The 11,525-nt window shown below is 38.3% G+C and overlaps 1 protein-coding gene and 1 long non-coding RNA gene across 5 annotated transcripts; one reads left to right on the forward strand and one right to left on the reverse strand.

Moving 5' to 3' along the window:
* The first annotated feature begins 509 nt into the window (after positions 1-509).
* On the forward strand, positions 510-2,066 carry LOC125468662. 2 transcript variants are annotated; one of them, XR_007251044.1, is made up of 2 exons: positions 510-840; positions 950-2,066. It is a non-coding gene; the product is annotated as an uncharacterized LOC125468662 (long non-coding RNA). The 2 variants fall into 2 exon arrangements; XR_007251043.1 differs by having other exon boundaries at positions 978-2,066.
* A 3,668-nt stretch (positions 2,067-5,734) lies between these two features.
* On the reverse strand, positions 5,735-9,259 carry LOC125468661. Of its 3 annotated transcripts, none has more exons than XM_048564834.1 (4): positions 9,086-9,259; positions 8,693-8,720; positions 7,838-7,913; positions 5,735-6,399 (listed from the first exon to the last, which is right to left on the reverse strand). In XM_048564834.1, exons 3-4 carry the CDS (start codon positions 7,904-7,906, stop codon positions 5,836-5,838), a joined length of 633 nt encoding a protein of 210 aa, XP_048420791.1. In that variant the 5' UTR covers positions 7,907-7,913; positions 8,693-8,720; positions 9,086-9,259; the 3' UTR covers positions 5,735-5,835. The 3 variants fall into 3 exon arrangements, with proteins under 3 accessions (XP_048420791.1, XP_048420790.1, XP_048420789.1); XM_048564833.1 differs by having other exon boundaries at positions 8,667-8,720; XM_048564832.1 differs by lacking the exon at positions 8,693-8,720 and having other exon boundaries at positions 9,086-9,258.
* Between the last annotated feature and the right edge of the window lie 2,266 nt (positions 9,260-11,525).

The raw sequence follows: 11,525 nt of genomic DNA on the forward strand, positions 1-11,525 counted from the left end.
GACCCGGCCTATGCCCACCCCTAATGTTGTTCTTCCTGGAGGTATAGTGGAAATTTCTCCAACTTCAAGTTCAGGTATTTCTACAAGTTTATGAACTTCAAGTTGAACTGCACAGATAAAATAGTAGAATTAATGCATTTCTGGTTCGGGATACAATATACAGTTGGAAAAAAATATATACAATAAAAAATAGCAAATCATCTTACTTTTGCATCAAGAAAATGAGATAACTCATTCGCCGTTATTCTTGTTAGATAATCGAACATAAGATCTCGTTACTTGAAAAAAAAAACATACCAAGTGACCGTATAAGTAGAGCTGACCTGAACAAAAATGCATAATGATTTGATTTATCTTTGTAGTTTCAAAATAAAAAAATGAAAATGTGACATTTATTTCAACCCCCCCCTCGTGTTTTGTTTCTTTATTAAAATAATAATAATAAATCAGGTTTTATCTGTCTTTATGTCTTGAGACCAATTTTGACCAAATTTGACCAAATTTGACCAAAGGCGGGGAAAGGATCTGTACGGAAACAACACTGGTTTCTGATTGGCAGGATGTTGGTTGGGTAAAATCTCATCGGTTGGATTTCCCCATGTATAAAACCAAGGGTCCGGATGCATCTTGCAATTAAGTAATGGCATGTGAAGTGTGTAGAGGAAGTAATCTGCATGACATTTGGGTACAAAGGTTGAATCTTTAGTGAAAGAAGAACTGAGGGCAACGCCGCAGCGTCTTAGCATTCCCAAATGGACGTCCGTTTCCCGACGACAACTCCGACAGAGTCACTCCTCACCGTCGCCGGCTCAGTTTCCAAACGGCTCGGTAACTTGTCGGGTTGGTCAACTCGATCGTGACCTCATAATTTCCATATTCTTTCTATTTGCTACTTTTAATCCTTTTTTTAATCCTTTTTTTTTGTTAACTTGGTGGTATACAACACTAGCTGATTTTCTACAGTGTTGGAGGGTTAGGCATGTGAAGCAGCATCTAAAAGTCGGTTCCTCCCTGTTTGGAGAGATCAAACCGAAACTAAAAAAGGATTCGGAACCACAAATGCATTAATCGTTTTGAACGATGCGCTAGTCGGGGGCGCTGACTCGAGATGTAAGATGATTTGCCATTTTTTACTGTATATATTTTTTTGTGATGAGATCCAGATGTCGGTATGATGCTTTTGGTTTTTGTTTTTTGGGTTTCTTTGTGATGAGGGAGATTATTTGTAATTTTCATATGTGATTATTTGCTTTTAAATATTAATGTTGTGTTTTTGGTTTTTGCAGTATCTGAGTATTTGGCCATGGTTGCCTCTGTACAGCTCTCAACAAAATGTGCTAGATTTACCCTTTTAACTAATCTTCATAACCATATGTACATGTTTTGAGTTTGAGGAAACATACTGGGCAAAAATTGTTGTTTTTCCTTTCTGCATATGGGAGAATTACCCTTTAATTAGTTTCATATCCCTAATTTTGTTTGTTTTGATGAAGAAACGAACTTGCTATACCTAATTAGTTTCATACCTTATTTTATTTTTGTTTTAATTAGTTTCACAATTAAGTATCGTGCGTGCAAGTTTTTTTAATTTGAAATTAAGAAAGCTATGTTGCTCCCTTAGTTTGGCAAAGTTTGTGATTAGTTTGAATGAGATTGAGAATACAGAGTAATTAAAATGACATCTTGTATATGTTATTAATTTGTGAACTTTTCCGCAAACAAAATAGATGATGCAGGTGAGAAGAAAGAAGAAGAGGCTGTGGATGACTCTATGACTCAACTACAATTTGAGACTATGGCCATAGTTTTCTTGACTGCCTGATGCCAAGTATGATAGCTGAGTTGAACACTGATTCCAGGCTAGAGTGACTTACCACCTGCCCGTATCGCACAAGTCATCCAACTCATCCATTGTTTAGTAATGACTGCATATGAGCCTGCTGAAGCTGAGGATTTCCTGGAGTCTTGCTTAATTATCTCTTTATTATTTTAGATGTATGTTGTGAATGCTTCAGTAGTTACATATAATGCATACATGGTATAAGGATTGTGATTTAGTTGATTGATCCTTGTGGTCTTGTCTAGTGTATTAATCTTTAAGTCTATGTTTTCTTTTACATAATAAAGAGGAAAAGGTATGTAGATGTTAGGGGCAGAGCGTTTGTTAGGGGCCGGGTGGAGATGTTTGAGCAATAGAGACCTTAACTTATTGAGTCTATACATTTTCTCCGCCCTTGTTGAATAAATGGTTAACTCTCTCTTACATTTTCTCCGGATGGTATGCTGATTGCTGCTCATCCCAATCCCAATCCCATACTCTAATCACAGGCTGGAGTGAATCCTTGAGAGATAACAACCAACCCAAACACTATTGACTCGTCAATGAGGCTCGAATATTGATAGCAGATGGCAATTACAGCATATTTTTCAATCAAGTTAAAAGTGTTACCAAGGATTCTAAGATTGTATGACATACAAATTTGGTATCAGCGGAGTTGTGTTTATCACTTTTGGTTCCACCACTTCCCCAATGGCCCAGATTCCACCACCTTTCACGTTATACAAGCAGTGCACCAATTCCTTTTTCACCTTTCCGGAAGAAGATAACTGCGAGATCACGGATGAATTTGCATGTGCAAAACCAAGTATCCCATCAACTGCCGCGGGACCAAGATTCCCAGATTGTTTAGCTCCACACCTGTTCCACAAGAGATGCAACTTAATACACACAAAAAGAGCATATAGCAACAACGAAGTATGCAAACTCAAAGTAAACCAACTCAAAATGTAATCTAGTTTTGTATCTCATATTATGCTAGTTTTAGTATGACAATTGCACAAAACTCACCCGAATACTACAGTCCTTCTTGGAAGGCTGCTCTAGATATCGAGTTGTTGCATCCGACTATCTTTACCTTCTTTGCTTTGAACCTCTTCACATAGTCGTGAAGCGACTTCTTTGGGTTCTTCTTGAAGTTGAACAAATGGTCGGACTTCTTCTTGATCGAGTATAGGATGAATATTCTTTGGTGAAAACCAAAGAAAGTTTATGGAAACTCTGGATGGATTGTGGCAGCAGGGTGTGGAACCAATCTTGCGCCTCGCCTTGTAAAGTGGTGGCGGATATTTCGCACATGAGAGTGTTGTTGTTCCGATAGCGGATCATTGCGCTTCGGTAGTGCTTTAGGTGCCCCTCCGGGTTTCCATCTTATTTGAAGGATGTGAAATGTGGCATGTTAAATTTGTGTGGAGGCTTTGCTTGCTCGGTCTGGTCCATGAAGGGTGACCTACTTGTGTTGGTCATGTCTCATCACAGTGCCTCATCAATGACTTCGTTGCGTTGGAAATCTTGCAATCACTTGGTCAGGAGCCTCTCTACTTCTTCCTGAATTTGTCTTTGTTGGGGGTAGTGGAGCTCTCAGCTGCCTCCAGTCATGACCTACTGGTCTAGGCTGCCTTTCTATGTGTCCGACTGGTTTATGCCGCAGCTGTTGTGCATGTCACATCCCGCATCGTCCAGGGGAGTGAATCCTGTAAGCCTTATATGTATATTCTCATCTCTACCTAGCACGAGACATTTTGGAAGCTCACTGGCATTGGGTTTCGTAGGAACTCCGAAGTTAAGCGAGTTCGCGCAAGAGCAATCCCAAGATGGGTGACCCACTAGGAAGTTCTCGTGTGAGTTCCCAGAAACAAAACCGTGAGGGCGTGGTCGGGGCCCAAAGCGGACAATATCGTGCTACGACAGAGTCGAGCTTGGGATATGGTGGGGGCCCAGGCGGGGATGTGATAGTGCATGTGGTATGTTCATAGCAGGCGAGTGAATTTCATGTAGGTTGACATTTGAACTTGAGTCGGATTGAGTGACTGCTTATCTCCATGCGTCGTACTACCTATTCCGATGTGAGGTGAATGATGCTTTTTGTGGGCCCAACCATGAATGAACACTTCGCCTGGAAGGTTGCTCATGTTGATTATCCAAGTGTGGCCCCAACAGTGAATGTATGCTTGTCTGTGGGCCTAACTGAGAGTGCACGCTCCTCTGCGTTCTAAGACGAGAGTATACGCTATTTCAGGGGCCAAGTTAGGAGTGTAAACTTCCAGAACGCTCGATTCGTGACTAGTTGAGTGGCTACTTGCTGGGACACTGCTAAAGAGGTTCTTTGTTTTCCTTTGTCCTTCTTCGGGACACCTCGTCTAGGGTACATTGCATCTCAGTGCGCTGTAAGAGCTGACTCACCAAGGTCGTCTGTTGTGCGATGGTGCTTGTTTGCCATTTGGGTTGGAAGAGCTTGGACGGTATGCGTCTCTTTTTAAGTAATGGAATTGTAATGGACTCTGGGCGCGAGATTTGAGTTGGGATATCTCAAATCTGCAGAGAAATAGGGTGAAAATACCCCCGGTTCAATTGTCGGCCCAGAAATATGAAGCCGGGATAGTTAAACCAGTTTTGGACCAGTTTGGGCTGCTTAGAAAGCCACGGGAGTCGGTTGGGCTATGAGAATGGGTTGGGCCACGGGAGTGGGCTGCTCCACATGTAGCGCACGTGGGTGCTAAACCTGGGCTCGGCTCGGGAGCGCACTGGGCTCGTGTTGGGTCACAGCTAGGGCCTGCTTGCCTTGGGCTTAGGCCCGTGTAAGCTGGAATGACGTGCCTTGGGCCTGCTAGTCTTGGGTTTAACTTTGGAGCGTACTAGGCGAGCTGGCCTTGGGCCTGCTGCTGCGAGGTGGCTTGCTCACAAAGGATAGTGGACTCGCCGAGGGTCGTTGCCGTGGTTGCTACCACGGTGGCTGCCACGGTGGTGCCCTGTGGGGGTGGTGCCACTCCACTCATTGTCGTGTTAAGCCTTGTGGATCGTCATGGTTCAAATCCTTAAACGTAGGAAATTATGTTCGCTGTGGTTTCCGAATTTCTAGCCATTGTACTTTTCTTTTATGTTTTATCAAAGAATTTTTATAAAAAATTATAAGAATAAGAACGTACGAAAAATCAACAAATGAACAAGAAATGAGAAACTTTGAATGCGAGAGTCTTCTTCAAGCATGTGAATCAAAACTCTCAATGAAAACACCAATTTGTGGATGCAAATTTCCGCCTTCTTCTTCTTGAACGAAAATGCACCTGCAAAACAATTAACACTTAAGATCAAGGCCAAGAGCCTCACGTGTCCACGATGAATGGGGAAGGTTTTGGCCGAAGAGTCTTCAATGCCAAAGTTAGAATTTTTGAGAGAAAGTGTTTAGAGAATTTTAGAAGAAGAAAGAACTTAGGTTTTTGGAGAAATGTGAGGCTATATATAAGGGTGTGGCTGGCCCTATTTGGAGAAATAGGGATTGGCCACTTATGGTGGAATTCTTGCTCTAATTGCAAGATATTATGTCGAATAATATCTTGCAATTAATTTGGTAATTAATCCCAATTTGAAAAGAATAATTAGAAGTTACCTTTGGGTGAGGATTTGACGAGGCATGATCAGAAGGTTTTGAATAAATACCATTTTGATCACCTTTGACATCGATTGAGCCATTATTGTCTATTGCATGCACGTGGGAATCCCGGTGTGCTTTAAGGGTAATTTTATCTTTTTACCCAAAAGTCCACGTATCGCCTTCATAATTTTCTTGATTATTTTTTACTCCACACACACATGGCAAATTGTGATTTATGCTTTGAAAAATGAATCACCCCAGGAGTCGGATAACATCCCCCCACCCCCCAAACAAAACAAACTGAATTATACAGAAACGTTGACCTCATACAGATTGTGATGTTTCTTTGCAATAGATTAACAAATTCAATTGGCTACGCGAAAATTAAACTCCTTCAAAAGCAATTCTAAAACCGAACCCAGCATCGCGTGCACTGTGCCATACAATCTCCCTTGCAATCAACATTGAAACCCAATACTCTTGGATTTCGAAGAAGGAGGTTTCGGAGAGATTTCCCTTTTATTCCCCACTCCTTTTCCAAGATCTGCACATTGATTTTCACCTCCTGTTCAAGATCACATCCAAGAACCTCTGGAAACTTTTTTAGCAACTTACACAGGTCATCGTCAGAAAGGTTTAAACTCCGAAGATAGTCCAGTGTTTCGCTTACAATCTCAAATTTTGGTACTTCCGTTTTCCGTTTTTCACCCCAGTAAGGTGAATGAACCAGGCCAAATGCTTTTCCAAGTATCTTCTCTCCCTCTTCATTGCTGATACTAAATGCAGATAGAGCTTCCCGGCATGTTTCCCATGCCTTCCTGTCTTCATCTTTCAAAGTTGTATTTTCAATCTCTGCAGTTGAGTGTAATACCCATTTCTTGGTAGACAAACCTGGTGAGCAAGCTCCTCTGTTTGGATTTTGTGAGAAATTGCGCAATCTGATATTCGGTGCTGTATTTACAACATCAGGCTGCAGCAAGAGTTATCATAATATTATGTCATACTGCAAACTTGAAAGGGAAAACGGAAAAAATTTCAACCGTTCACCCCTAAAATTGGAAGCAACGCTCCTTTGCAGACCATAAGTATAAAAATTGAACATCAAACAGAATAAATAATAATGGAAAAGGCAAAGCATAGAAAAAGTTACAATACGAAGATATATCCATCACCAAACAGGTAAAGAACAAATCTACAATCGATACTTGTTCAGCCATAATTTTTGTCTCATGTCTCTCAATACATATCATGCTTTTTGAGGTTGTGTCGTCATTATAATTGATTTTGTTTGCACTTATTCTTTTGAGTTCTTTTATTATTTTGTCTCTACTTTCTACACAGAATGCTCTTACTGGCCAGTTTAACATCAAGTCAACTTACATTCTAGTGAAAATTTTGGAAAAGCGAACATCATGGAATTTACATTATACCACTCAGCCGAAAAAACAGACACATACTTTTGAATGGACCAAAAGCACTAGGATGGCAATTAAGAGAGGAAGTGCTTAAATTCGCAACAAACTGAAGCCGACAACTGCCAAAAATCTAACTTCCTACCCCAAGAAATCTACTTCCTACACCTTTTCCCTAAAAAATTCAGTCTTTTCCGCCCTAGGAAAACTACAAAACACACTGAAATTCCAACAAAAGAAAAAAAGGCCTTTATCATTCTAAAGAAAGCATAATGTCCCTTAGTAAATAAAAATTCATGGGAAGATGATATCACCAAATTCAACTGTGCTTCAGAAAACAAATTCCACAATCTGAAAGCAATAAGACAGTGAAGGAAAGGATGACCAGCTGCCTCTGGAGACATGGTATACCAAGGAGATGATAAGCTAAAATTACAATTTTCCTTTGAATAGCGTCAAGGGTAGTTACTCTTCCAAGGGCAAGAATCTAAATCAATACACCGAGTTTGACAATAGAATGAGAAAAACTGCTAGAGGATTAAAATTTTCAGTACCTATCTTCTAACCTCAACGAATATATCATGAAATTTTTTTAACCGAAGAGCATAGAGTAGATAACTAACCAACTTCAAAAGATTCAAGTTTCTACGGAAATTGAGATTACAACCAACTTGAAAGGAAGAAGGAACCCAAAAACTAGCTATGCCAATCTAACATTCAAACCAAAGAGGGAACGAAAACTAGCTGTGACGACAAGTGTTTGAAACTCACAATTCAAAACCTTTCAAGTCTCTAGGGAAACTGCGATTGCAACCCACTTGGAAGTAAGGAAGAAGGGACCCAAAAACTAGCTATGACAAGTGTATCAAACTCACCACTTTAAAAGCATTCAAGTTTTTATACTGAGGTCAACATATAGCATCAATAATCAATGGGGTTATACAAATAGAGTCATACGATCTAGCATTTTAAAAGTTTCCAGAAAATGGTACTCACAGTAGAAAAGCAAAAGCGTGTTGCACAATCATGGGTTAGCAATGGGGAAGCTAATGATTTTCCTAGCATCCCGGCACTGTAAAAAAATTAGAACAATAGTCAAATAAAAAGTCAACAGGGTTAGAAAAATAAAACGGCTGACTCATGGTTAATGATAAACGTGGAACCAAAAAGGGAACAGAGACATGAGAGTATTTTGTTGTTGTAATCATGAAATTTAGCGTAGTGAACCAACATTATAAACTGTATCATTCAGGCCCATTTGATAACCGTTTTGTTTTTAGTTTTTGTTTTCCATTTCTTATTACTAGATATAGAGAGACAGTGGATGGTGGATCAAGAATGTGGAGAGAGTGTGGTAGGAGGGAGAATGGAGAAATGCACATGGAATGACATACAACAAAAAACAACAACAAAGCCTTATCCCACTAAGTGGGATCAACTGTATGAATCCTAGAACGTCATTGCGCTCGGTTTTGCGCTAAGTCTTCCGTTAGCTCCAAATACTCTATCTTTTCTTAAAGTCTTGACATACAAAATGAAAACAAGTGGAGTCGGCTGTATGGAATGACATACAAAATGAAAACAAAAAACTTGAAAGAAAAAAAAAACGATTTGAAAATTGTTTTCAGTTTTTCGGTTTTTGGTTTATGTGTTGTGTATCATTTCTATGTGCATTTATTCCACATTCCTCCCACCACCCTTCCTCTATATTCATGCCTCCTTTGTTCCTTGTATTTCCTTCCAACCAAAAGTGAAAACTAAAATCTAAAAACGAAATGGTTATCAAATGAGCAGAGAGCAGAGCATGCATCTAACAATTTCTCACCCGTCAAAAGACGAAATTAATCTAACCTTTCCCAATCCGTGCAATGATATTAAGCTGCCAAAGTTACAATCAAATGATAAAAGCAGTCAACAATTTCCCCTTACATTGACAGTAGTACTAGATTAATATTCTTTTCAACAACTCGAGTCGAGCATGCTATATTTATTCAGAAGAAGATGAACAAACCGAAAAAGAACAAAGGAGGTGCTTCCTCAATCAACTAAGCATCTATTTTCTTAAAAGATTTCACTCCAGCACCACATCAGTAGATATATATATATATATATATATATAATATGTATATATGTATAACAAGAACCGTCTTTCCCTAGCTGCCTGAAATCGTCATCTGATTGTTCTACAATGACTGACAACCACGAAAAGACAGAAATTAAGGTGAAAATGGAAATGAAAAATACCGGCGATTTATTAGTCGGTGTCGACTTGGCCGCCACACCAGTTCCTTCCAAGGGAGATTGCACGGAGAGAGAGAGAGAGATTAGAAAGGGCGTTCTGCCGGGAGAGACGGTGGGTTCCACTCCAACTACGCGCGCCACAAATTTTGGGGGAGCGATCAGGTTCAGTGGTCAACTCCGCTGCCAGTCCTTGGCCTTGGCTTTGGTTTCCTTTTGTTTTCCAGTACAATTACATAAATGCCACTAGCAATTTAATTTTAATTAGAGTGATTAAGGGTTAGTCTGGGATCAGACTTCAGTCATGCTTTTTTTTCTTTTTCTTTTTTTGATGTGCTATTCATATATTTTATTTTACTTTTTACACACTCTTTGTTAATTTATATTCATTGATTTTTTTCGATTCATCCGATTTGACGACCGAAAATTAAAAGGGTATGTGAAAAGTAAAATGGGATGTGTGAATGTCACACTTTTTTTTTTGTCCAAAACTATTTCTGTTTGCTATGAGAATAAATAGTTGTGAAAAAAAGAAGCAAGTGTTTGGTAAACTATAGTGCTAAAAGTGATTTTAGCAACAAACAAAAAAAAAAGCAACGATGGAGGTAGGATTGTCAATATGAAAGTTTCATTAAGGGAAATTTTATTTGAACTCATCTAACTTCTTTATACACCAAACTTACTCTCTAAACCCATATTATTTTTAATTAAAGAATTAGTATCTCTTTAAATCCAAATTTATTACCTAAAGTACCCTCCCAAACCCAATAAAAATGTATATTTATCTTTACACCCGTTATATAATAAAATCTCAAAAAAACTTGAAAAGCAAAAATCATTTGAGTCCTTTGTCTCCCCTCCCACCTTGAGCTCTTTAGAAACAGAGCTTTTTGTTTTTCAAATTTTTGTATGCATTTTTTTGCTTCACTGCATCTTATTTGATTTTTTGGTGAAGTTTCAAAATTTCTACTGGAGATGCGTACAACATTATAACATTTTCCATGTCTGCTGTTTTTGGTTTATTTGTGTTTTGGTGTTTGTATTTGTGTTTTTTGCTGCAATTATTTAATTTTATTTGATGAAAGAAATTTATCTAACCTGCACTCACTAACGTGCACTACCCCAAGCAATTAATTAGAAGGAGAACAAATGTCAATCAGAACGGCAACAAATGTAAAATGAAGTTGAAGTGAAAAGGAGAACAAATGTCAATCAGAACAGCAACAAATGTAAAATAAAGTTGAAGTGAAAGGGTTTTGTTTGTATTGGAGGACAAACTAGCCTGGATTGACGAAGCAGAAAAGTTTGAAACACAAATACTCATCTTCTACATTCTAAAAAAAATTGAAATCAGACGAACAAAAAATTTTCATAAATTAAGTCATACTTTAGTTGGAGAATTCAAAACTTCGAAATCACCATCCATCGATAAAAATAAAAATAAAAAAACTTTTTTTTCTTTGTAAAAGTTATTGGAGTTTTAGCCAGAATGAATGCAGGATAAACAGTAAGTGATAATAAGGTTTAATTATAATGTGTGGGTTTATTGATAAATTTTGGTTTTATTATTAATTTCATTTTGTACTTGATGATAATTATGCAATAGGGTAAAAAGGATAGTTTACATTTAGAATTTAAGTTGGGTGTAGAAAGAGGTTACATGAGTTTAAATAAAATTTTCCTTTCATTAATTGGTATTGTTCACCGGCCTCCAACAAAAAGAGTACTTTTTTGAAAAGCGTGTGTAGAGTTGCTTCTGCATTTAGTTGTTTCTGAACTATGATTTTGAAAGAAAAAAATAAATTTTTTTTTCATTTACCAAACATAATTAAGGACTCAACTTTTTTAAGAAGCTATTTTAAAAAAATTTAAGCAACCCAACCAGTGCAAAGGCCCTGTTTGTTATTGACTTTTTTCCACCAAAAGTTGCTCATTTTAAAGTTAAGCAGTAAAAAAGTGTTCGATAAAAATAAAATATCTGCGTATTGTAAAAGTAATAGCCTCTAGACAACAGGTTTTAAAAGTAACATGTAAGTTGTTTTTAAAAGATGATTTTCATAAAAATAGTGTTGAATTTTTAACGAATATTTTCAATTATTGTAATACTCTCATTAGTTCTCTAAAAATGATATTATTTATCCTTCTTCATCCCTTAAAGAGTAAAGTGACTGCCACCACTTACTACTAACACCACCACTATCATTAACACCACTATTACCACCACCAAACAACCTCCACCACTGCCACAACAACCACAATCACCGCCATTGCCGCTACCATTGCCCATAGAACCATTGTTTCATCTGCACCTTAACCATCACACCCCATTGTTGGCACCACCACCATACCCCCCACCCCCCATGATGGTTGCAACTATCTTCACCACCACTATCATGGCCATTGCTCTCGTAGCCACCACCCCTACTACTATGTCCATTTTTTTATC

The sequence above is a fragment of a genome, unplaced genomic scaffold, assembly GCF_019419815.1.
Source record: "Pyrus x bretschneideri cultivar Hongxiangsu unplaced genomic scaffold, Pyrus_bretschneideri_v1 Contig391, whole genome shotgun sequence".
NCBI classification, from domain to species: Eukaryota; Viridiplantae; Streptophyta; class Magnoliopsida; order Rosales; family Rosaceae; genus Pyrus; species Pyrus x bretschneideri.